This window comes from Myodes glareolus, chromosome 1 (genome assembly GCF_982192425.1).
Source record: "Myodes glareolus chromosome 1, mMyoGla1.1, whole genome shotgun sequence".
NCBI lineage: Eukaryota > Metazoa > Chordata > Mammalia > Rodentia > Cricetidae > Myodes > Myodes glareolus.
In genome coordinates this window covers 29,554,502-29,580,867 of record NC_142026.1, presented here as the reverse complement: position 1 = coordinate 29,580,867, position 26,366 = coordinate 29,554,502, and the positions used below count along the sequence as shown (strand labels likewise).

At 47.1% G+C, this 26,366-nt stretch overlaps 1 protein-coding gene across 1 annotated transcript in view; it reads right to left on the bottom strand.

Annotated features, from left to right (window-relative positions):
* Inpp5d (inositol polyphosphate-5-phosphatase D) overlaps positions 1–26,366 on the bottom strand; it is a 112,184-nt gene that overhangs the window by 34,590 nt on the left and 51,228 nt on the right. Inside the window, exons 3-9 of the mRNA XM_048428960.3 lie at positions 24,644–24,794; positions 22,287–22,458; positions 20,095–20,235; positions 12,124–12,211; positions 6,287–6,367; positions 6,097–6,168; positions 4,687–4,810 (exon numbers count right to left, since the gene is read on the bottom strand). Of these exons, the coding sequence (XP_048284917.3) occupies positions 4,687–4,810; positions 6,097–6,168; positions 6,287–6,367; positions 12,124–12,211; positions 20,095–20,235; positions 22,287–22,458; positions 24,644–24,794 (829 nt within the window). The remainder of the gene's footprint in view (positions 1–4,686; positions 4,811–6,096; positions 6,169–6,286; positions 6,368–12,123; positions 12,212–20,094; positions 20,236–22,286; positions 22,459–24,643; positions 24,795–26,366) is intronic.

The following is a 26,366-nucleotide window of genomic DNA, read 5'->3' as shown; positions in this document are numbered from 1 at the left end:
ATTAAAGGCATATACCACCACTCCTGGATTTAATTAATTAATTAATATTACTTTGATTATTATTATTACTATTATTTGATTTTTTTGATACAGGGTCTCTTTGTGGTCCTGACTGTCCTTGAACTTGCTCTGTAGACCAGGCTGGCCCTGAACTCAGAGATCCACCTGCCTCTGCTTCCCAAGTGCTAGGATTAAAGGCCTGCACCACCACACCCAGCTAAATTAAATTTTTATTTAATGTATATGGGTGTTCTGCCTGCACGGATCTGTGCACCAAATGTATGCAGAGTCCATGGAGGTTCGAAGAGGGCGTCTGGTTCCTCAGAACTGGGGTCGCAGATGGTTGAGAGCTGTCATGTCTCGGCTGGAGGAAAACCTGGGTCTCCGGAAAGAACGGGCAGTGCTCTTTGCTGCTGAGCCACCTCTCCAGCTTATTTCACAGTCCTATGTTCTTGTCTCAGAGCCCAACTTCTTTTTATCCATAGGACTCATCCCCCACCCCCCCGTGTGTTCTGTCTTTCCATTCATTTTTGCCATGTTGTCCCACGCTCCCTTCATTGCTGCAAGCTCAGAAGAATAAAGACATGGAGCTAAGCAAGACACCAAACCTTGAGCCATTTCCAATTAAAGATAGGCTTCAGTAAGGAAGCCACTATTACATTTTGTAAGCTGAAGTGGGAGCAACGGAGGTTTGCAGTTATGAGGTTGAATCATGAAATTTCTGGGTTTTGTGGGGTCTGAGATCGTCAGTGTTGGTCCTTCTGTATGACGGAATGTTTGTGCCCGCATTTAAAGTGCAGGCTGGAGAGGCTCAGTGGTTCAGAGAATACGTATCTCCTGCAGAGGATACGAGCTAGGCTGCCAGGACCCATGTCAAGCAGTTTACAACAGTCTGTGACTCCACTCTAGGGAATCCAAAGCCTCTTCCGGTCATCTGTGCGCGTGCGCGCGCGCACACACACACACACACACACACACACACACACACACACACACACACACAAATTTATAAAAAGGAAAGGACAAAGTCCCCAGGTGCCGAGATTGTAGATGTGTACCACAGTGGACAGCTTGTACTACTGTTGTTGTTAATTTTTTTTTTTTTTTTTGAGACAGGGTCTCATTATGCAGCCCTGGTTGGCCCAAGGCTCATCGAGTAGATTACACTGGCCTTGAATTCGTGAAGAGCTGCCTGTTCTGCCTTCTAAGTGCTGAAATTAAATTAAAAGGCCACACCACCATACAGAGCCTAGCACTGTTTGAAAAGCAAGCCTCTGGGAGGGTAAAGTCCAAGGTCATCCGGCAACGCAGGATTTTGTTTCTTAAACATTTGCTTATTTGTATTTTCTGCTTTCTTGAAACCAGTGAGAAGTAGAATGGAATGCAATTACAGAGGTGGTGTCAGGAGCACTGGGAATTCTAAACCTTAGCTACACAGTGAATTCAAAACTAGCTTAGAAAACAGTCTGTTTAAAAAAAACAAAAACCAAAAACCAAAAAACCTAACCAACCAAATAAAACAAAACATCCACAGAAAGGAATCCCCTCTCTCTCTCCCTCCTTCTCTCTTCTCTGTCTCTCTCAATAGTTTCCTTTTATTTATTTATTTTGATGGATAGAGAAAACTACATGAAGGCACTGGAACATGGGTACAGTGTGGAATAAGCAAATCTTTCTAAGCAGCAGGGCGGTAAATTTCATAGCTGCCACGGTGACCACAGCACCTAGCACCGAAACCCAGTTCTCGACACGTCTCAGGAGCTCAGTGTGACCTCATTAGCTGTCACCAGTGACCCTGCTGCAATGGCGCTCTTGACCTACTCTCCCTGCGCAAGTGGCATGCACTTGTCTATGCTAGCCACTTCCGGCACAGGCTTCCTGCTCACACCATCTGTGGCTCCCCAACTGGACGCAGTAAGGCGGAGCCCCGCCCTGATGCTGGGAGCTCAACTCTACAATTACCTAGCAGCTCCTTACTCCAGAGTCCAGAGGCTCTCTTTCCTAGTTCATCTCCCCACCCCCACCCCATCCCCATTCCATTCTGTCCTTGCAGCAGCAACATGGGAAGGGTAATTCTAACAGTGACACACGGCTGACAGTGTCACCAAGCGGCACAAAGCGCCCTCTCTATGCCGGGGCCCCACATATTTTGATATTCATCCTTTTAACCCTTGCAGCAGCTTTGCAAGATGCAACTGAGGACCAGAGAGAAGGCACCAAACCAAGTCACTATGGCTGAGCTGGGAACTCAGCTCTGGACTTCTAATACTCCTCGTGGTATTTATTGATGGTTCGGAGGACCCAGTACCCCAAAACATAGCACCTTGACAGAAGGGATGGGGAGGCAGAAAGGACTTTCTGGTTTGTCTTTAAGCTGGTGATAAAACCCTTATGTGACAGGTATGCTGTTCATACTTGGAGGGAAGAATGTCCTACTGCCAAGGACAAAGGAGGCTGAGGGGAACCTGAGCCTCAGGCCTGGCTAAGCTCCTCCCACTGCCCAGTCTCAGCCCCCCACACCTCCTCACTCTTCCCAAACCTAGCTGTGAGACTCTGCTCAGCCATCCTCCCAGTCCTAGTTTCCCTGTGGGCGCTTCCATGTTACATGAGACTGACATGTGATCAATTTAGTCTCTTTCCTCTTGGCAGTTTGTCCTGGCTTCTGTCAAGAACTCAAGATGCAAGAGGGGAAAGGAGATATTTTTCTTCTCTAGTACTATCCTGGCCCTTCCCTGGCTATGCTCTACTCTGACAGGGCCAGTGCCCAGAAGGGGCTCAGGAGAAGAAGTGCAGCGTCAGCAGGCCCCACCCCATCCCTAGTCCCTTGCCTGGACATTCTCCCACTCGACCCAGAGAAGTGATGCACTAACTGCCCTCGTCAGCATGAATGCATGGCGTCTCATGCTGTCTCCACGTGACATCCCTTATCATCATTCCCATTTGACAAACAGACTGGAGGCCCAGAGAGATGGGGTTACTAGGCTACTTGTGACACACAGCAGGAGGCAGAGCCTGGATTTGAAGGTGGGCAGTCAAACCCCATGTTAGGATGATGACTGTGCACCCTCAGAGCCACCTGTGACACTAACTCAATAGCACCAAGGTCTAGCCTGAAACTTCTTGCTTGGGAGTTTTCCCAAAGTCCTCTTCATGAGATACTTACCTTGCCCAGGAGGTTAGGACACCCAGCGCCCCCCTTGCCCTCCAGTTGTTTCTGCACCACCCCCAGGCCCATTTCTGCTCTTCTTCCAGACCCTGTGTCACTCCACCTGTGGTGTTTGCCCTCTCTGAAGATGCTTCCCTCAAGCCCCTTCACACCCTGAGGCCTCAGCTCACACGCTCATTGCTTAAAAGGGCCAGCCCGCTCTGTCTGCTCCCTAGACCATCCCTTCTTCCCAGAGGACCCCTCCCTATCCTGTTGTTCTGTTTCCTCCAAGGCTTCCGAGAAGCTGAACTGATTGATTTATCTGAGTGCATTGATAGATTTATCTGAGTATTTATTCACCCTCAATGCACCAGAATGCATACTGCAGGTGGGCAGGGACCATATGGATTTGCTAGCTGTCCTGGATGCCGTTCTGCCCACAGCAGCTTCTTCCCCAGCTGTCGTGGGAATCCTTCCCACTGTGTGCATAAATACCGGACAGTGTGACATACAGGGCTGCAGTGGCTCGGGAGTGCCCGTGAGAACAGCTGGTCTCAGGGAGGCTAGATGCTGAGCTGTACCATAATATACATACTCCAGACAAGCCCATGTGCGCTTACTCAATCCTTCTCATCCCTGAGAACTAGAACCGGAGGCTCAGAGAAGTGGGTCACGGTCTCCAGCTTCTAAGTGACAGAGCTGGGCTGTGAATTTGGAGCACTGAGACACAGAGTTCAGACACTTGCGTTCCAAGCGGTGAGTGCTTTGCTAAGGGCGCCAGCCCAGCAGCTCTCCTAGCCACACCGTCAGGACAAGGCACAAGCAGAGATATAAAATCCCCCATGTAAACACACGGAACCGCTACGGGGGGGGGGTGCAGTTGTGACAAGAGATTCATTTACAATCTCATTTCCAGGGGTATTGGCAGAGTATGCAGGGAGATCCTTGAAGTGTGTCCTTGTAGCAGGAAAGGAATTCAATGGGCAGGAAGAAGCTCTGGGACCACTCGGGGACAGGGACCACCCTTAAGAATGGGGGAAGGGGGACTGGATTTTGCTGACAGTCACTGTGGTGCCCATAGGCGCATCCATTTGAATGCCTGGTTCCCGGTTGGTGGAACTATTTAGAAAGAATTAGGAGGGATGGCCTTGTTGCATTGCGGGAGGTGTGGCAGTGGAGCAGGCGGTTGGTTTCAAGGACCAGCATCCTTAATTAGCTTTCTCTCTGCCTTGTGCGTGTGAATGGAGATGTAGGTAGGCTCTCAGCTGCTGATCCAGCGCCATGCTGGCCTGCCTGCTACCATGCTCCCCCATCAGGATAGGCACGGATGTTAACCTTACTCTGGAACTGTGAGCCCCACCTCGGACGTTTTATTTTGTAAGTCGTTGTGGCCATGGTGCTTTGTCACAGCAATAGAAAAGCAACTAAGACCCTTGTTGACCAGACATTTAGTCACTGGTCACCTGTAAGAGTTCCCCACAGAAGCTGAACACGAGGCGCGTGTTGAAGGGTTAGGGTGGGCTGGGGAGCGGGTGGCTTACTTTTTTTGTGGCTGTAGAACTTGTCCTCAGAACCATCCTTGGACTTCTTAATGATCAGCTTCCCAGACTCGACGTCCACTTTGAGATGCATTTTCTGAGGAATCCCCAGGGACTCCGACTTGACCTTCATTCAGAGTGTAAGAAATGTAGTCAGAGGCTGGGCTCTGGGGCTACCAACTCTGATCCGTTTGTCTACATGGCTGAGGAACCCTGGGTCAATGTCCTATGTAGGGCTATCTGGCTAGTATTTCCAGGCCTTCTCCACCCTGGCCTGACAGGCGCACATTCCACAACACCCCGCTCTCCCATAGCACGCCTGAAAATGGCTCGCACTGAAGCCGAGCCAGGCTCGCCCATTGTGCAACCCAGCTGTTCCACCGACAGATTTGGTGGAGGAAACAGATGAACTGTTGGGAAATGGTTTATTCACTGATTAGTTTGACAACAGTTATTAATCTGATGTGTCATCTACTTCTGGGAAGAGTCTTACTAATAGATTCACACTCTGGGGCCTTGTTACAACCACTAATTGAACATCTACTGGTAATAATTATGAAGAAGACTCTTGCCTGGGCATGTTCAGAAAATGAAACTCAAAGCTGAGCGCGGTGGCACATTTAGGTGGAGGCAAGAAGAGGCTATGTGGGACTCTATCTCAAACAAACAAACAAACAAACAAAGGGGAGTGATAGAGGGGTCAGGCAAGATGGTTTTGTGGGTAAAGGGGCCTACTACCAAGCCTGGTGACCTGGAGTCACTCATTCTTGCAAACTGTCCTCTTACCTACACACACACCCACACCCACACCCACACACCAATAAACAAATAAATGTAAAATTTAAAAAAAAAAACAAGGTGGAAAAATAAAATGGAAGTTGGTCTTTTTGTGGGATTCTTTTTCAGGGAGGAGAAAAACTTTGGGGTGGATGGCGGGGTGTCTCATGAAGGTGGGACTATGTTGGGCTGGAAGCATCAGAATAATGAGGGTCCTTAGAGGAAAACCACCTTTCTGCATCTCAGTGTAAGCCAGTCATTTTTAAGGAAATCACAAGAACTGTTTTCTTGAACTGTCCCCTGCCCCAGACACTATTTTATAAGCAGTCTGTGGCCCTCAGTATGATATTACTCCTCCTTCCCATTTTAAGGAGGACAAAGTTTAAACCACCTTGGGACCAATCAGGAGCCCTTTCTTTACAGGCTCCCCATGACGGGGGCTTTGCTGATGCAGTTACACAACCATTTTGATGTTTATCTACTTTTCCAAGGAGGTGGTTTCGTGGACTACTAGTTCCTGCCACTGGGTTCCTTGTCCTTCTACAGCCCAAACCAAAAGCCCTCTTTTCAGAGGAACCATGGTGGTCCCCAAGCGTAGATCTGGAGGCCAGGCTCCACTCCTCGAGGGTCACTTACCTCGAATGTGACTGGAGGGATGAGGGAACGCCTGTTGGGAGACTCAGGGCCCTCGTGCAGCAAGGCCTTGACCTGCGGACAGAAATGATGAGGCAGAGAGTCATAGGAATGCAGAACCGGGGACTTGGACATTCTTGGTGCAGACAGGACTACAGACAAAAGCAAGAGATGCTGGAGGATCTGTGAGTACCTTATCTTCAATGGAAGACAGCAGACTTGTCAGTTGGCTGAGCTTGGCCACCATGTTGATGGGGTTGGCTTCACTGGGCACCTGGGGAATCAAAATGAGCACAAATGAGGTTTGGTGGACAGCGAGGGGGGGATGGGCTCTGAACACTTCCCCTGCTGCTCCCCTTTCTGTCTCCCATCCCGCAGTGCCGATATCATCCCTGTCTGAAGACAAGGACACTGTGGTATATATAAGCACCCCAAATTCCTCATGGCCAGAAAAATAGATCTTCACTGCTTCTCTTTCCCTCACCCACAGTGCTTCTCACCCCACCTACACAGTCCTTAAAACTCTGGGGCCACCCTTGAGCATCACCTTCCCGCCCTCCTACGTTGCCTGATCTGGTTTTCTTGTTCTACTTCCAAAATATACCCATCTCCACCGCTTAAAACCCTTACCGGCTGCTTCCCACGGCAGGCAGAACCCCATGCAAGCTCCAGACCCTGACTCTAAAGGTACTACAGGCTCAGAAGTTCCACTCTGAAACCACCCTCCTCCTTGCTTCTGGTCTACCTTGAGCTACGCTTGGTAAGGAATATCCAGGGGCCTGGATCTCATCTGGGAAGGGTATCTTGCCATCGAGATCTCAGATCCATAAAAAGCTCCTCTCTGACTACCATAGCTCAAACCTGGCTGTCACCATCAAACTACCCTGATGTGGTCAGTTTCAGTCACTATGGGGTGAAGTCGTTGCTTTCAATTGTGGTTTTGGTCTATGATTCCCTTGCTAGTATATGGGCTCCATGAGGAGAGAGACCAAGAGCATAGTGTTCAGGGTTTCAACAATGATGTCTGGCTAATAAAGATGCTTAACAGACCTGTTTAATGAACAATGGGGACCAGAAGCCTATAGCCACTTGTCCAAAGACACATAGCCAATAAATGACAGACTGGGTCTGGCACCCATGTACACTAGGCTTAACTCTTTTTTTTCTTTTTTCTTTTTTAAATATTTATTTATTTATTGTGTATACAATATTCTTTCTGCGTGTATGCCTGAAGGCCAGAAGAGGGCACCAGACCACATTACAGATGGTTGTGAGCCACCATGTGGTTGCTGGGAATTGAACTCGGGACCTTTGGAAGAGCAGGCAATGCTCTTAACCACTGAGCCATCTCTCCAGCCCTAGGCTTAACTCTTAAGCATATATTTATAGAATAGACATTTGCAAGACTGAGGCATGAATTGCATGAGTGAGGTTCAAGTTCAATTCTAAGAACTGGAAACAAAACAAAACAAAAGCTAAATTCTAAAATCTCTCTTTTACCTTGGAAATGCTGTTCTGCTGGAGAGGCAGAGTTAACGAGGTACCGCCCCTGCCTCCGGAAGTAGGATGGACAAACTAGACCGGCATATGACTAACTGAACACTAGCGCTTCCCCACAGCCCTTGCTCATCAGTCATACACCGGCTTTGGATTTGCTTTGTTTCCTGTTTGCTTGAGTCAGGGTCTAGAGATATAGATAGCCTAGGCAGGCCTTCGACTTTCAATCTTCCTTTCCTAGCATCCTATAAGCTGGGCTTATAGGCCTGTGCCATCAAATCTGGTTTCGGCTACAGGGTTTCCCTGTGTAGCCATGGCTGTCCTGGAACTCACTCTGTAGACCAGGCTGGTCTTGAACTCACAGAGATCTGCCTAACTCTGCCCCCTGAGCACTGGGATTAAATGCATGCAACACCATGCCCAGCTTAGCTACACTTTTGAAAGAGTTTGCAGGCCTCACTTGGGGCTCATGCCATTCCTTTGGTCAACAACTATTTTGACTGTCATATTTTTTCACCTCTGCCTCCCCAGGGGAAAAGGCACCTATCTGGGTGTATCTGCTCCTTTCCCCACTGCGCAGGGTTGGACATTACTATATGGACAAGGAATGAAGAGCCAGTGGGGATAAGACTGAACTCAGGTACAGGGGCCAGTCTTCTTTCCCTACCCCTGTGTTAGGTCACTGCTCTAGACTATAAGGTCTGAGGGCCTATCAAGATAGATATGCTTGGGGCTGACAGGTGGTTGATGGTTACGAGCATTTTCCAGTCTTCAAGAGGACCCGAGTTCAGTTCCCAGCATCCACACATCCACACTGGACATCTTTATAACTGCCTGTAACTACAGGTGATCCAACACCTTCTGGCTTCTGTGGACAACTGTACACATCACATCACATCACACACACACACACACACACACACACACACACACACACACACACCAAAAACAGCTGAGTGTGATCGCACACCACACACCTTTAATCCCAGCACTGGGGAGGCAAAGGCAGGTGGATTTCTGTGAGTTAAAAAAAAACATTTAAAACAAAGATAGATGCTTCTCTGCTTTATGGGGGGGGGGTCAGGAGTGAGACCCGAATTCTACCCCATGAAGAGGGTGCCACTCTATACCCTGTGATTACTGTGTCTTGCTTCCAATTGCAAGGACAGTCCTTCGTGTTGCCTGCTGGTCTTAGCCTGGCCACTGAAGGCCCAGCTCTGGAGACCTGGTCTCTCCCCTAATTTATTTCAAAGATTTTGGGTGTGCGCTCCCATCCAAACTATTTAAATGCTTGGATCTGGTAGTGCCCACTTTGCCTAGACTTACATTTACTTTCTTAGAAATTAACCCATCCTTCACTTCAAAGACAGCAAAGAACCAGTTTCCCCCGCTCTGATGAATATTTTTAGTTGTATAAATAGAACACAAATACATCTTCCCTGTAAAATCTTCATGGGAGACCAAAATAGGCTACCTCAAAATATTCTTCTCTGGCATATTTCAAGATGGCTATTCAGAGCAACTGCAGACAGGAACAGGCCCGAAAAGCTGTCCTTTTATAAAACAGATTATAGCCGGCTCTGTTAGTATGGTCAAGGGTGACGAAGAGGAGGGTCTCTGTCCTCTCCACCTCTCCCCTGTCTGGCACTAGGGAAGCTCATATGCATAGGACATTTGGAGCAGGAAGAGACTAGCATGACCCTCACCTATTCGGTTCACCTCCCTTTGTTCTGATAGGAGTCTTGTTATGTTGTCCATACCGGTCTAGAACTTCTGGGCTCAAGTAATCCTCCTGCCTCGGTCCAGCAGGTGCTGCCTTGCACAGCTCATCTGGTATCAAGGCTGCTATGAAGACGACCTGTCTTTCCAGGAATTTCCTTCCTCAAGCTCCCAAGAGCTGCATGGTCACTAGATTCCAACATGTCAGGCTCTAATCCCCTAGCTACTCTTTTTCTCTGAGGGTGGCCTAAAAGTTGCCACCACAGGGGCTGTCTCAGAGTCCCACATTTTTGTGACACCCCCCACTTATGTGCATACTCCACTATCAGCTTGCTCTGGAGTCTCAAAACATGAAAGCTTCAGAGTAATTTTAACACCCCTACAAACTTCTTGGCCGGCCCATTTCTCTCCAGCCCTACCGGTCAGGCGGCAGTGACCAGCATCCTCTGGATTGAAATCCTCCTGGCTTGGCTTGTGCCTGCAGCCTTGCACCCTCATTCTCGTTCCTTCCCATACTGCTCTGTAACATGCTGTCTTCAAACAGCAAGGGAGAATGCCGGGAGCTCATGCCACAGCGGCGCCTGCACCATGGACGGAATCCTCTTAATTTATTCTGCCACATGTCGCCATCTTTTGCCATCCATCTGACTTCCTGTCTTCATTTTCAGAGTCAAAGCGTCAGTACCTACCCTGATCAGTATCTCTCAGTGACCATGGGATTTCTAAACCAGCGTCCCACACAGAGGACTCCTTGAAGGATACAGGCAGTCTTTTTTTTTATTCTTTAATTTTTTTTTGTTGTTTTTAATTCCTCTCTCATCTAATATATTCTCACTGCAGTTTCCCCTCCCTCCCCTCCCCCAGATCCACGCCTCCATTCCCCTTCAGAAAAGAACAGCCAACTTTTCTACACAGTTCGTCTGCCCTTCAGAAAACCTGTTTCTACTCTCGCCAGCAGAGGAGCGAGGCCCTGTGAATGTCACTATTATTCCCAAAGCCAAAATTACTGGCCACAGTCAACATTTCTATCTGATAAGCAAGAGAGGAGTTGAAAAGCATTTCCTGGTTACCCATGGGGGCAAGCATCTTTCCTCATACCTACTGTCAGTGAGCAGCTCAGTTATAGTCTTTCCCCCATTGAAGGCCTGGGAAAAGGGGATGAGGAGAAGGCTTAATTTTATATTTATGTGCCTGCCACATAAACACGGGGACTTGAGTTTGGGTCTCCAGCATCCAGGAAAAAGCTGGGGTTGGCGGCAGGCATCTGAACTCCAGCACTGAGGGTGGACTGGACGTGGGGTGGGGATGGAAGGAGGGTTTAATCCTTGAAGATTATTGGCGGCCCAGCCAAGGTGAATCTAGATGAGCTCCAGGTTCTGAGAGAGAATGCTATCCCAAACCTAAGGTAAAGGACCAGGATGAGGGCCCGTCAGGGAACGGTATGGCCAGGGTCCACCGACTGGAGTTTGATTCTGGGACTCAGACAGTGAATGTCCACCTTCACACCTGTGCCCTGGTACATGCTCATGAGTGTCTGTGTGTGCGTGCATGCACACATACACTAGATAAATAAAATGTGATAGAAAGCCTCAGGTGGAGAACAGGTCAGGAAGGCACCTGACATTGACCTCCGACCTTCACATGCAAGTACATGTACATGTGGGCACACACACACACACACATCACGCTCCTTCCCCTCCCCCCACAATAGCCTTTAGCCAGGGATGTTCGCATATGCCTATAATCCTAGCACTGTGGAGGCTAAGGCAGGAGGTGGAAAGCTGAAGGCCAATTTCCCCAAATCAACAATAAACATACACCATTAGTGTGCTAGGTTCTGTGTAAGCCCGTGGGAGGCCTGCCTCTTCTGAACGGAGAGGGGCAAGGAGCGGATGGGGAGGAGAGGAGAGGAGGGAGGGGGAGCTAGTTGGTATGTAAAATAATGAAAAAATGTTATTTGAATGAAATTTTTTAAAAAAATTAATGTAAATGTATTTAAATAAATAACTTAAATTTTTGAAGAAATAAAAAATACATCATTAGAATAGGGCTAATTTTTATCTATTTTCTTTTCTTTTCCCAGTATTTACAGTAAGTAATATTTGTGTTTTTGGATACTGCTCTCTCTGACTCTAGACTATGCTGTTATTTCATGTTCTCACATTCTCCCCACTCCCCAGGCAGAGTTTCTAACTCTCTAACAGCTCTGGCTTTCTGAGAACCACTTTGTAAACCAGGCTGGCCTTGAACTCACAGAGATCTGCCTGCCTCTGCCTCCCGAGGACTGGGATTAAAGGCAGGCACCACCACCGCCCAGCTACACGCATTCTCACTTTCAACAAGGCCGTAATATTAGGATCTAGGTCCTGGCCCTTACTTGATTTTAAATTTACTGAAAGCACTAAAAATACAGATAACTAAAAATACCTATGCTTAATTTGACCCTAGTCTCCTGCCCAGCCATGAGCAGCTACGGGGGTGGGGCACCACCATCTTGTAGCCCCTGGGGTTAAATGCACGAAGAACTTTGGGACCGCGTGGTTTCTTTTCCTTCCCGTTTCTGAGGAGAAATGATGGGAACGGCCTTGCTTGCCTCCTCATCCAACACCAGGTAGTTGGTTGGATGGGTGCACTGTCTGAAATCTGAGGCTGCCTTTCCAGGGCAGGGGTTCTACCCCACCCCCCACCCCGATGTTTACACCAGAAAAGGTGGGTGGTGCTTCCGTCAGCTTTCAGAGTCCCCCAGATGCTGGCTAGCCCTTTCCGCTCCCAGGCCTAGCAATTTCATCTTTCCAAACTCAAACCTCCCCGTACCTGAGGTCGCGGTCGGAGGCCTGGGGAGAGCTGCTGGTCAAACAACCTCTGCAGGGACTCCAGGGATGGGAGGGTCCTGACGACTTCCCTGGAAGTGGAGAATCAAGGCAAAGCTCAAGAAATAGGAACCAGAAGCACTCCAGGCAACACCGGCCTGAGCTATCGACAGGTCACACCCCAGTGGCAAATCCCAGAACCCTCCCCAGTATGACATGCCCGGGCAAAGATCATTCGTCCAATCAGCCTGGCCCACCCTCCCACCCTCCCGATCTCCATCAGACTGGAGCAGAACCCACTCAGCACTGGATAGCCTGGAGGAAAGTCCAATCTGGAAACAGATACTACTTTAAAATCATTTAAGAACATGCTCCCCAACCTTCAGTGTCTGTAGGAAATGCATGCACGTGCACGCACACACACACACACACACACACGCACGCGCGCGCACACACACACACACACCCCTCATTAAACCTGCAAACGCCTGGGCTTCACTATGATTTGGTTTGGAGAGCCAAATTTTTATTCTTTTATTTACTTGTGTGTGTGATATGAGTATGTATGTATGCATGTATGTATATGTGTGCACACGCATATGGAGGCTTGAGGTTAACTTTCGGTGTCTTTCTCAATCACACTCCATTTTATGTTGGGGTAGGGTTTCTTGACGAACCCAGAGCTGGCCAGTTCAGCTAGTCTGTCCAGCCAACTTGCTTCAGGGACCCCATGTCTCCAGGGACTCTCTCTCTCTCTCTTTGCTTCCAGCAGGCAAACCAGTGTGGTGTGAGCCACCACACCCATCTGGCCTTTGTATGGTAACTGAGGATCTGAACTCTGGTCCTTAGACTTGTGCAGCAAGAATTTTATCCATCGACCCATCTTCCTAGCTTCCTAGAAAGCGCATTTTAAATATGTAACATATGAACAACGCTAAATGGGCTCAACAGATACCTTATGTATTTATATGTATATATGTAACAGTAATAAAGAACACGAGGTAGGAATTTGAGTGGAAGGGGACTTGGGAGGAGTCTGAGGGAGGAAGAGGGGAAATGATACAAATACAGTACTCACATATGAAATTCCTTTTAAAAATGATAAAGGAAGCTGGGAATGATGGCACATGCCTTTAATTCCAGCACGCAGGAGGCAGAGGCACGTGGGTCTCTGAGTTCAAGACTAGCCTGGTCTATTGTGAGTTTCAGGACAGAGACAAAAATGGATAAAGAATTACAAATAATTCAACTTTGGGGTGCTGGGTAGGGGTCCCTGTGTTCAGATTCAGATCTTCTGGCAGCTAAAGAGTGTCAAGTCTGTTGATAGCCCCAGAACTAGGTTTGCTAGATTCTCTATTTCCATCTCTTTTTGTTATTGTTACACCCTTTAAACCAGAGTGGGAAGTCTTATGTTTGATTTTCCACTTAGCATTTTATAAAAAAATAAAAATAAAAAAACTGTTCATGATTCTACGTGTTTAACATCTTAAAGTTTTCAAAATTAAGCTAACTAAAGATGTGCCCAAATCAACGTCTAGAAGTTACTATAAATGCTGTTTTTTGGTTTGGGTTTTTTGTTTTTGTTTTTCGAGACAGGGTTTCTCTGTAGCTTTGGAGCCTGTCCTGGAACTAGCTCTTGTAGACAGGTTGGCCTCAAACTCACAGAGATCCACCTGCCCCTGCCTCCCGAGTGCTGGAATTAAAGGCATGTGTAAATACTGTTTTGAACAGTGTTGTTCACATAGCCTTTTTAAAAACATTTCTGATTTCAAAATTAGGAGAACCAGGGGTTGTGGCTTTATTTCAATGTTGGCAACTCTTGAGACAGCACCGGAGGCCAGGTTGCCAGTGCTGTTCCTGGGACAAGGTCTTGATTGCTTTCTGTATTGCTTTTACTGCCTTCTTCTCCACCCCCCCCCCCAACTGCCCCTCCCCTAGGCTGGCCACAAACTTGCTAGTAGCTGAAGATGACCTTGAACTTCTGATCCTTTTGCTGCCGTGCTGCTGAGATTATAAATTTGTCCTGTCACACGCGGTCTAAATGGCATTTGAGATTGAACACAAGGCTTTGTGTATGCTATGCACAATTCTACAACTGAATTTTCTCTCTCCCTTTTATGAAGTCCATAGTTATGTCATACTTTAGGACTGAGCATGCCTGGGGTCCTGAGTGGGCTTCTATATTAATTTCTAATGCCTTTAAGTATTTTTCTGTGGTTGGTTTCTACTCTGTTTCTCTTTAGATAAACTGACTACCTCTTTCACCAAGTTTTGTTGGGAATTTTGCCATTTTCATATATTGTTATAAAATTTACCTAGTGCTTTTGGCATTATCATATTATTTTCATTCTAGATGGATTAGATGCTATTATAAAGTGATATATAACTTTTTATTCCTCTATTACTTTTTCTCTATCAGTATAGTTAGAAATTTATCATTAATTACTAGGGAGCAATTAAAATTTTCTTTGTATCTATGTTGTTGGAACCCACAAGACTGTACAGTAGATGCACAGTTGACAGATTCACAAAGGCAGACCCACAAGGGGACAACTTATGGGGCATTTTTCAGAGTTGCGGGAACACTTGTCTTTTGGAAAAGCAACTGTCGTATCTGTGGAAACCATGTGAAGATTCTTCCCTTTGAAATGGAATTCATTCCGAGAACACCTCCATAGTGTAACCTCTACACAGGCAAGGCAGTGGCCTTGCTCCCTTCCCCCTACCCCTGAGGCCTTGAAGGGAGAGCTTTCACTCTTTGTTCTAACGGTCAAATTTACATAGAGTCAATCCCACAGAATTACCAGCTAACAGACCTCGTAGAAATGTCTATAGAAGACAGGCGTTGTGCAGGAAGGCAGCATGCCCCACCTTTGCTAACAAACAAATTCAGAAGTCCCCAAAGCTGGTTATCACCAAAGAGATTAGATGAGGAGAATGGGTGAATCCAGGATTTTAGCAACTTTATCTGATGGTTTGGAATGTCAGGTACTCCCCCTTGAATGCTGGTTCTTTCCTGGGTCGGGCTACCTGCTTTGGAGTACTGCTTTGCCAGGTTCTACCTGCCCCTTTTGTGATTTTTGTATGAATATTCTCATTGTTCTTGCCTATGGAATTTTCCCACTACGTCTGTAAAACCAGAAACCTCCTGGAGATCAGACTTTACTCTTCTCTTTATTTCTTCTATTTCTCCGCCTTACTCTCCTTCTTTCTTTTCTTTATTCTTCCCCTTACTTTTCTTCTTCTCTGAGCCCTTGTCACTTCATTCCCCCTCCCCACACGAAAAATAAAGAAGATGCAGAGGTAACATACTTGAGTTAAGTTTTACCCTCAGGTCCTCACTTGCCATAGACATCCGATTCTGAGCCTTGAGGGGGTACTGAGGCTGGTAGTCAAGGCCCCTGATAATATGTGCGTGTGTTGTTCTTGTAGAATATTATTTTACTGCCGGGCGGTGGTGGTGCACACCTTTAATCCCAGCACTCAGGAGACAGAAGCAGGCAGATCTCTGGGAGTTCAAGGCCAGCCTGGTCTACCAGAGCTAGTTCCAGGACAGGCTCCAAAGCTACAGAGAAACCCTGTCTCGAAAAAACCAAAAAAAAAAAAAAAAAAAAAAAAACCCAAAAAACAAAAAAGAATATTATTTTGAAATGTGTTACTTTTGTTTATGCTCTGGAACATTAGTTTAATGATGCAAAAGATGTGTTTGATTAAATAAAGTTCACCTGTGATCAGGAGGTTGCATCAGTAACTAGCTGACAGGAAGCTGTGGGGAGGAGCCATGAGAGAAAGGAAGGAGGAGGACTTCAGGGGCCAGACACCCAGCCAGGCACCTGAGTAAGAAGGGAAGAAAAGACCCTAATCTAATCTACATGGGAAGTAGAAAAAAACAGGATCTCCTGAGTAAATTGGGAGCATGGGGATCATGGAAGAGGGTTGAAGGGGAGGGAAGGGAGGGGAGTGGAGAAAAATATATAGCTCAATAAAAACAATAAAAAAAGGAAAGAAAGAAAAGGCATGCAGGAATAGAGGAAGATAAAAGCCCCGAGGCCAAAGATACATGGGATAATTTTAAGATAAGCTGGCTAGAAACAAGCCAAGTTAAGGCCAGGCTCTCATAACTAAGAATAAGCTTCCGTGTGTGATTTATTTGAGAGTCAGGTGGTGGGTCTCCCCAAAACATCAAAAGAGTAAAACATTTGACAGTGTATGTATGTGTGTGTATGCACACTTGAATGTGCAGGTGCACCTGTGCCTGTGTAGAGGCCAGGGGGAGATGTCACATGTTCTGCTCTAGCCTCTTTGCCTATCCCCTTGAGACAGGGTTCTTCATCGAACTTGAAGCAAGGCTGGTGGTCAGCCAGCCCCAGTGATCCTCCCATTGTCTACTTTAGTGCTGGGGTATGGGTGAGATTTTTTGTTTGTTTGTTTTTTGTTTTTTGTTTTTTTTTTGAGACAGAATTTCTCTGTGTAGCCCTGGACTCACCCTGTAAACCAGGCTGACCTGGAACTCAGAGAGTCGCTTGCCTCTGCCTCCCTCCCGAGTTTTAGAATTAAAGATGTGCACCACCACCACAGGTTGTGGACATTTTTTTTTTTAAATTTTATGTGCACTGGTGTTTTACCTGCATGTATGTCTATATGTGGGTGACAGGTCCCCTAGAACTGTAGTTACATACAGTTGTGAGCTGCCTTTGGGTGCTGGGAATTGAACCCGGGTCCTTTGGAAGAGCTGTCAGTGCTCTTAACTGCTGAGCCATCTCTCCGGCCCTGTGGGTGAATTTCTAAGCAGAGTATCGTGGTGCATGCTTATAAATTCAGCCTCGTGACTAAGGCAAGAGGAGAGAGGGGTCAAGTCAAGGTGAGCTACACGTTGAGATCCTGTCTCAAAAAGAAGGGAAAAAAGGCAAATTTTAAAAATTAGAGGAAGGGAGGCTGGAGAGATGAATCCGTGGTTAAGGGCTGGCCGCTGCTGCGCAGAACCAAGTTAGATTCTGAGTAGCCATGCAAAGTGGCTCACGATTTCTTATCATTCCAGGTTCAAGGAATCCTCTGCCCTCTTCTGGTCTCTATGGGTACATGCACAGACATGGTATACATACACATAAACACACACACACACACACACACACACACATACATACAAAAATAAATTTAAACAAATATAAAATGTAGAAATGAAAATTTGTCTATCTGAACATCTATGTAAATAATTCCTTTATTTTAAAAATATTTTTTGGAGGTTGGAGAGATGACTCAGATGTTAAAAGCACTGGTTGCTCTTCCAGAGGTCCTGAGTTCAATTCCCAGTAACCATATAGTGGCTCACAACAAAACCATATATAATGAGATCTGATTCCCTTTTCTGACCTGCAGGCATACATGTATACAGAACACTGTATACATAATAAAAATAAATCTTGAAAAAAATTTAAATTTACTTTATGTGTATGAGTTTATATGCACTTTATGTATGACTTGTGTCTATAGCGGTCAGAAGAGGGCATCAGATCCCCCTGGAACTAGTGTTAGAAATGGTTGTGAGTCTCCCTATGGGTGCTGGGAACTGAATCAAGGTTCTCTGTAAGAGAAGCAAATGTTCTTAACCGCTGAGCCATTTCTCCAGCCCCCCCCCCCCCCGTGCCTTTATTTGTTGAATCTGTCGCTAAACTGGAGTTTTCTGTAGGCTGACTCATCTTTATCTTAGTTCTCAGAACCAGTGCAGAGGAGGCCTTCAGTGCTTGCTAGAGGGCTAGTGAGCACGGGGATGAGTGAGCACGGGGATGAGTGAGCACACCTGTCTAATAGAGCACTTTCAACACTGGGCTTACAGGGGATACACCTGCAGGGATGTCGGGGGTAGGGGGAAGGAAAGCAATTTGTTCTAGCATTCCGTGCCTGGCCACCACCTGGTCTATAACAGCAAAGAAGATGTGTGCGGGGAGGTTCAGAACATTCCAGTGCCTTGAATGACTTGAAGTTAATTATCCAATAAATAGAGATATTGAAGCTTTTTACACTGGAATAATTTACGAGAAGCAGGCATATTAGGGAAGCTGCTGTCACCATAGTGATGGGGTGAGGCAGGTGCTGGGGATCTCAGTGTTGTGGAGAGTCGTGGAAGGACTCAGCAAAGGTCAGAACCCGTGTCCAGGCAGAAATAACAGCTTGTTATGAGCTGTCACAAAATTTTAATATATCTGTTAAAGAAAAGGCCGTTTGTGTATATTTTCCCCTAGTGATAAATGATTTGTAACAATGGAACAAAATATATCATGGAGATGTATAAAAACGACAGCCCGTTTTTATATGTTTTATATTTTTTTTATATGTTTTATATGTCTGTGGTGCAGACAGCTGGCTGCACCACAGCATCAGCCGAGAAAGCCAGGTCACTGAAACAAATGGCCAGCCTGACCACTGCTTGGTTTGTCAAAGAAATTATTTGCCACGTTTACCAAATGTGACACATGCCTGTGCCTTTAAGAGCCTTTAAATAGAACAAGGAACTAGATCACTGGTGATGGAAGACTCTTTTCTGAGCAGTAGCCAAATGAAGATTGGCGCAGCACCAGAGATCTGGAAGTGGCTTCAAGTGTACCAAAGCACGAAATAGGGCAGGCCGGCCGCAAGCCCTCGCCCCATGAGATGCTGCCCTGCTCTTTGTAAGCGGTTTGTTTGGGCTCCCGGGACTGTTTTCAGCGGCTTCCTGGTGTTACTGTGAGCATTTGAAATATTCCCTGCTAATTCCTCACACTGCAGACCAGCCTGACTCTTTGGTCTCCTGATGGTGAAAGTGTAGTTATGGGGTTGTTTTGCTTTTTAAGGCAGGGTCTCTCTGTAGGCCTCGCTGTCCCAGAACTCATCATAAAGACCAGGCTGGCCTCAAACCCACAGAGATTCGCCTGCCTCTACTTCCCAGATTCTGGGATTAATGACATTCACCATTAGTGACTCCAACCAAAGTGGGCTTATGTTTGAAGTTCAGTTTTAAGGTTAATGAAATTCAAAGTGTACAATCAAAAGAATTTTTTAAAAATCATAAATTTTACCGATTGGTCAGTCATTCGGTAATTTCAGTGTTAGGGAATTGACGCCATGGTGCATCGGCTCACTTTGAAAACTTCCGTCACCAGGAGACTTGAGCTGTCACCACCCACACATAAAATGACTTTAATTTATTTCCTGCTGGTGCCATTATGTGTACACTGGATGTACACTGGAGGCTGTGGCAAGGAGGAAAAGTGGCAGCAAAAGTCTGAGGGCCTTGATCAGATGGCTGAGGTGACTCAACGGGTCAGAGCACATCTGTGCAAGTCTGACAGCCCAAGTTCAATCCTTGGGTCCCACATAAAGGCAGGTGGAGGGAACCAACAACTCTGCAAAGTGGCCTTCTGTCCTACATGCACAACACAGCACATGCGTGCCCCCCCACCCCCGCCCCGCACCACACACACACATAATAATATATATATAATATATATTTATTATTATATTACACACACACACACACATATATATATATATATATAAGGGCCAGGTCCTGAGTTGGCAATATTCTCCATTTTTCTTTACAGAGAAACTGCCTCTAATTAATTTGAGTAAAAACAAATGATAATAACAAAACCGAAACAGGATCGGAACACTTACTTACTTAGCATGCACAAGGCTCTGCATTCCCAGCATGCATATGCGCACCCCCCCAAACAACAACAACAACAAAGAACAAACAATTCAGCAACCTTTCCCAGTCCAGTATGAATTCAGATTCTATGAGAACAAGAGCTTCAAAGGAGCACGGGACTTTACTGATTCTGCCCACTGTCCAGTTACTGTGAGTGCAGCAGAGATATTTGGAAGGAGAGGAGAACATGAGGTCACTTTAATGAGTGCCTTCTCTCGCTGTGGCCATCCTCTGGGGGTGCCATTACCCACTGGAAGCTCCCCGCATCCCTCCCTCGGGGACCTCCATTACCCATGGAGTTCCTTGCAGAGCAGCGAAGTCAGCTTCTTCAGGTGAGGGAGGTTGCTGGAGCCTGTCTTCAAAAAGTCAGAGTCCAGGACAAGCTGAGTGCTCAAGTAATCCTGGATGGCTTTGAGATGCTCCTCTGCGAGCCTGGAAATCAAAAGGGAAGTGAAAATCCGCTTGTCTGTTCCAGCCACAGAGACGCTGACACGGTGAGGATTCCCAGCCTCTGGTTGAGACATCTTTGGGCTATCAGTGTGCCTGTGTGAAGAAGGTCCCTTAGGTGGGACTGCAGAGGCAGAGGAATAGACCAAAGCCAGCAAGAATAACTCTTGGGATGAGCACTTTTGTATACTATTGGAGGGAGGTGACAGAGGGTGATAGGGCTGGGTGCGGGGGGCGGGGAGGATGGTTATTTATTTATTTATTTATTTATAGACAAAAGCCTCCAAAAACATATGGAGGGGGCAGTTTTCCATCTCCTCAGTTCATATAGCTAGAATCCAAGTGTTGGAAGGACAATCCAGCCTAGAGGAAACAGGCAGGTCTGACCCCCATACAGAGTCCAAATCCACAGTCAAAGGTGACCCAGGGCACTACAGTAATAGAGGGGTTGGGGTCACCCTGGGCCTCTATGGGAAAGTCAATGTGTTATTAATTTTGCTTCCTTAGGGATTGGAGGTGCGGGGAGATGTGATAGGTTCTGCCTATGCAGTCCAGGTTGGGTTTGAACTCTTGATCTTCCTGCCTCAGCCTCCTTAGTGCTTGCACGTCCAGTTGACTTCACAAGTGTTGGAATTACAGACCAGACCACCATGCCTGGCTTCTCTGTGAGGGCCAGGAACGTGAGACCAGGCAGTGGATGTTCAGGTGGCCTGACTTTGCCTACCCACCAACCCCAAACTCCTATTTGGCCTGGCCTTTTCAGTTTAGGAAGTGATAGGGTCAAAGGGCAGGTGTTTGTGTCTGTGGGTTTTCAACTCTGGGACCCAAGTTGTCTCCTTTCGATCAGGAGGCACGACCCGATCTTCCCACTCCCACCATTACCATTACATATACCAAGGAACCACGTGCTCCTGAGCTCCAGCTCTTAGGAGCCAAACTTTCCCCCAGCACTTGACATAATTCTTCTACGAATAATGTCTGTGCCCTGCTGTGGAATAATCCTTTGGTACACTGTGAAGATGTGTTGCTCTTGTCATTAATAAAGAGTTGACTGGCCAGTAGCTAGGCAGGAAAAGGCTAGGTGGGAGAGCCAAACTAAGAGGATGCTGGGAAGAAGGAGGGCAGAGTCACAAAGGGTTGCCAGGGGAAGCAGGAGGTGAACATGCCGTGGTGAAAAAAAGGTACTGTCATGTGGTAATTTAAGATGTAAGAAATACGAGTTAATTTAAGATGTAAGGGCTAGTTAGTAACAAGTCTAAACTATTGACTGAGCACTTGCAATGAATAAGTCTCTGTGTGGTTATTTGGGAGCCAGCCAGCAGGACAGAGCTGACTGGAGGAACAGTTCTCTATGAGTGAGGCCCCACAGGAGCTGTGTGAGGAGAACCTGTGGATGGTCAGTCATATTGGATTTCCTGGGGTTCAGAGCTACTGTTTCCGAGACTAGGGTGTGTCTGTGGGATGGAGAGCATCCCCCTGCAGCTGGCTGTGACAGGACGCAGTGCAGCAAGCAGGAGCAGCCTCGCAGAGACATTTCCTGTGAGAAACACTCCAGGAGCGTGGGTGGCCGTGGTGTGGAGGTGCCACCTGACCACAGAATGGTAGTGACCTTCTAAATGGAAAGCAATCTTGCACCCGCCAGGGCAGAAAGACCTAAAAGTTACAGATGTAAAAAACACTCCAAAACTTTAAAAAAAAAAAAGTGAGCGAAAAAGGAGAAGAGACATTTTCCCTCACAAAGATGCGGATGAAGCGTTAGTGTACGAGGAGATTGTAAAATCTCACAAGAAAAATACAAAGACCCTGATCTGAAAGAAATGGGCTAAGGACAAAAGTGACTTTTTTTTTTTTTTTTTTTTTTTGAGGGAGACAGTCCTGACTAAAACTACAGAAGCTGTCTTTCAACTTTACTATTAATAAGATAAACGAGAAGACCTGCTGCTCCCCACAGCCTGGGCCTGTGCATGCCTGGGTGCTCGATGCTGGGTACCAGGCACAGGCCAGCTTCCCAGGGGACCCTCCAGGTAGAAACTCACCCACTGGTGTCCATGCTTTGCAGTCGCTGAAACAGCGTCTCAGAGAGACTCGGCCGGGTGACCTCAGGGGCGCGGGGGTTCTCTAGTGGAAGAGGAGGGTCCTTGGCCTCGCAGGGCCCAGAAGACACAGGAATGTTTCTGGGAGGCAGCTCCGGCGGTGACATGACACTTTCTACCAGAACAGCAGAAACAACACCATCTGTGAGGACACTGTGTAGACAGGCTTGCTGTGCGTCTCTACTACAGCCCTGTGAGGCCCAGGCTACCACGTTCCAGGTCCCAGTCTGTCCAGTTGCTCCTTTTCCTCCTCCCTACATCCATGCAGACTCCCTGATAGAGAGCCTTCTGAAGCAGACCTGGTTTCATGACCCTTAGACCTAGAGCCTCCCTGGCTGTGGTCTGTCCTACCATGTTGCTCAGCCAAAACGTACTGGTATCAGTTGGCCCTGAGAAGCCCAGGGACATCTGCAGGATTGCTGGTCTTGCACAGACCAAGCGACAGATCAGCGTAGTAACTTGGTTCTCAGGGCTTATGGGCAGGAAATCAAGCCTATGCAACCACTCGCTGTCTCAATTGCTTTCTTCCCCCTCCCCACTTCTGTCCTCCTTTTCTCTTTATTCCCTCTAGCCTCAGGCCTCCTTTCCTTCTTCTAGATCCCCAGAAACAAATTTATAAAATACGGGGTCCTCCTGCTCAGAGACCCAACATATCAAACAAACAACTTGATCTTGGGCCGAGAGATTGAGACCCTTGCCAATTCCTTTCAAATATCTTTCATGTGCATGAAGGCCAAGGTCGCCGAGCATTTAGGTTCAGGACTTCCTGCCCAAGACCCTCCTGACCCCTGATGGCTACCCTGGCTCCCAGCCATAGCATTTCCCGAATGACAGGAACAAGAGGACCTATTTAGTGTATGTGCACGCTCCTTCCTCTCCCTCTCTCGGCTGTGGAAGACAGTTCTGATTCTATTTTGGAACCAGGAACTGCAGGCCCTTGAGAAGACTCCAGTCAAATCAGACACCTAGTCTAGGAGCTGGATGTCCCTTATCTCTGGGTCTTATGTGTGACAGGAGACTTGTTTGGGGGAGTGAAGTCAAGATCAGGAAAGTGGGCTTGTCTCTGGAGCCGGAAGCGTTGGGGGTTTGCTTCCGATGGCATCCCAGAGGCAGGGAAAGCTGAAGGAAAGCTGGGTGCATGACCTGAGGGACGTGAGAACGTTGACGTGTGGAGGACATATCTACAGGACAAGATCAAGGCTGCCATGTGGCCTTCATGTGAGCTTTGGCCCCAGCAATACCACAGCTGCTGATCTCTAAAGGTTAGAGAGAGGGGACATGGCAGTCCCAGTCAGCAAGCTCAGTACTGTTGTCATCTACGACACATGCTTCGCCTGGCCCTCCTCTGCCACCCCTGGCTGCCTTTTGGCAGGTAGTTTGAGCTGAACAGGTAGGAAATGGGGGTCTCCAAGGAGGCAGAAGTTTCGAGAAGGGTGCAGGTGTGCAGGTAATCTCCAGATAGCCCATAGTAGAAGAGGATGCCTCAAATGTGTCTGGCATAGTGTCACCAGGGCAAGGCAAACCTGGGGTGTCAGCATTGCTGGTCTAAAACCTTCCCCAGGAACCTGCCAGGGATGCGCTGTCTAGCTGAGGGGCTCAAAAGGTTACTTGTGGTCTTCTGTTAGGCAAGGAATCTTTGAGATGAAAAGGAGGGACATCTCTCTGCTGGAGGGATGTCTGTATAACCATCGCTCCATGACTGGCCCCTTGTCTTTGTGCTGCCCCTCACCCAACATATATTTTATTTTAGGAGCCTCTTTAGAGATGATAGTGTCTCACTATGTAGCCCAGGTTAGCCCAAACTCACAGTCTTCCTGACTCAGCCTCCCGAATTTTGGGATTGCCAATGGCATGACCCACCATGGCCGTTTTTGCTGTTTTTAATGATGGGATATGAAGAAGGAAGCACTTTGTCCACCCTCTCACTTAGGTGCAAGGAAGGCTTTCATTGTTTTTACTAGAACGACGAAGCTGAAGAGAGCTTCATTTATGGAGTGTCTGCCGTGCACTGTGAATGACGGTCATCTGATCCTGTGACACGCTGAGGGATTGATACGTGTTATTGTCGCCTAATCACTTTAAAGGGAAGCTTGTGGTTCAGAGAGTCGAAGTCACCCAAAGCCACAAAGGTAAGAAGCCGCAGAGAGGAGTTCTGGTCCACACCTGACTTTGGAGCCATGTTCCCCAGCCACCATTCCTGAGCTATACTCCTCCTCGGATCTATAAGCAACCGTAAGACAAGACCGGCAGAGCCCGGCTGGCACCTCCCCACCCTCACCATCCTCTCCTTCCCTTCCTACCAGTGTCCTCTTCAGCCTCATCGATGGTGTCCTCTTCCTCCAGGGGCACAGGGTACTGCAGGTGGGTCACCAGCCCCATGTTCTCCTTCTTGTAAAACTCAATGAGCTGGTCCAGTTTGGTGAAGAACCTCATGGGGACACCTTCAGATGCCTGAGGACGGAGCACATTTTAACTTGAATGTCACCTAACCACAAGGGCCACCTGCAGCAGACACCCGAGAGACAGGGAGTGACCATATTTCAGAAAAAGCTTCAGGCTCTCCACCCACACCACACATCCTGTAGCCAGTGACTCCTAGCAGTCCTTTGCAAAGGGGCAAATAGGGGTATTTTTAAATCTATTTTTCTTTTCATCTGTTGATTATTTTATAAGTATTTTACTATACAAATATAGTATATTTTTATTACACCCAAATTAGGAAATTCAGATTTTTGAAAGAAATCAAAGGCCCAAGGGTTCTATTTTTTAATAGCTTAGGTGTGTATGTGGTGAACAGAGCTATTTTTGCTCCCCCCAAAGATCATTTCTAAAAATTATTTTTTATTTTTGGTGTTGAAGGTTGAACTTGGGTCCTCACACATGCAAAACACAGCCCTACCACTAAGGGACACTTCCAGGCCCAGGCTATTTGTGTATTAATTACCCATTCTCACAGCAGTGGGGGCTGAACCCAGGGCTTTACACACGCTAGGCAAGCATCCTACCACTGTGCTGCATCTCCTATCTCTGCCCAGAGTGCTAGGATTACAGGTATAGGTCTCACACGCATGTATAGGACTCACACGCAGGTATAGGGCTCACACGCAGGTATAGGTCTTACACGCAGCTGTCACCAGCCCTCTTTAACTTTATTTTGAGGCAGAGTCTCTCTAACTTATCCAGGTTGAGCCTAAGCTCATCCTTCTCCTGGCTCAACCCCCAGAGTAACTGGGATTAAGAACACATGCCACCACACAAGGCTTGTCTGTGCACTTATTTAAGGTTTTGAACTGGAGTCTGGCTGGGTAGCACAAGGTGGCCTCAAACTTGCAACCATCCTCCTGCCTCAGACTCTCAGGTGCTTAAAATTCAAGCTTATGTCACCACAACTGACTGTTATTTTTAACGATAGGGAAATTTGTTCTTGTTATTCTTTTTATTTGTTTTAATTCTGTTTTTGTTTGTTTATTTGTTGAGATTGGGTCTCACTACACAGCCCTAGTTGGCCTGGAACTTACAGTGATTTGTCTGCTTCTGCCTTCTGAGTGCTGGGATTAAAGGTGTGCACTACTATGCTGGATTTAGCTACCCTTTTTTTTAAAGATAAAATTATTTTATGTGTATGATGTTTTATCTCCATATATGTATATGCACCATATAAGTACAGTGCCCATGGAGGCCAGAAGAGGGCACCAGATCCCTCGGACTGGAGTTAGAGATCCTTGTGAGACCTCCCTGTGAATGTCAGGAACTGAACCCTGGGTCCTCTTGTAAGAGCAGCCAGTGTTCTTAACTACATGGCCATCTATCCATCTCTTGATTATATTTGTTTTAATCAAAAGTCAGAAGCTGATCCAAGCAACACAGGAATCTTCACCACTCTGTGCCTCTGTTGTTGATGATGGAGGTCCCTCTGCTCTACTCTTCCAACACTCTGGGACCAGGACGCTTGGGTGTTGGTGGAAGAGGGAACTCCAGCAGGAAGCTCAAGGTGTTCTCTGAACAGCTAGCCCTGTCCCTACC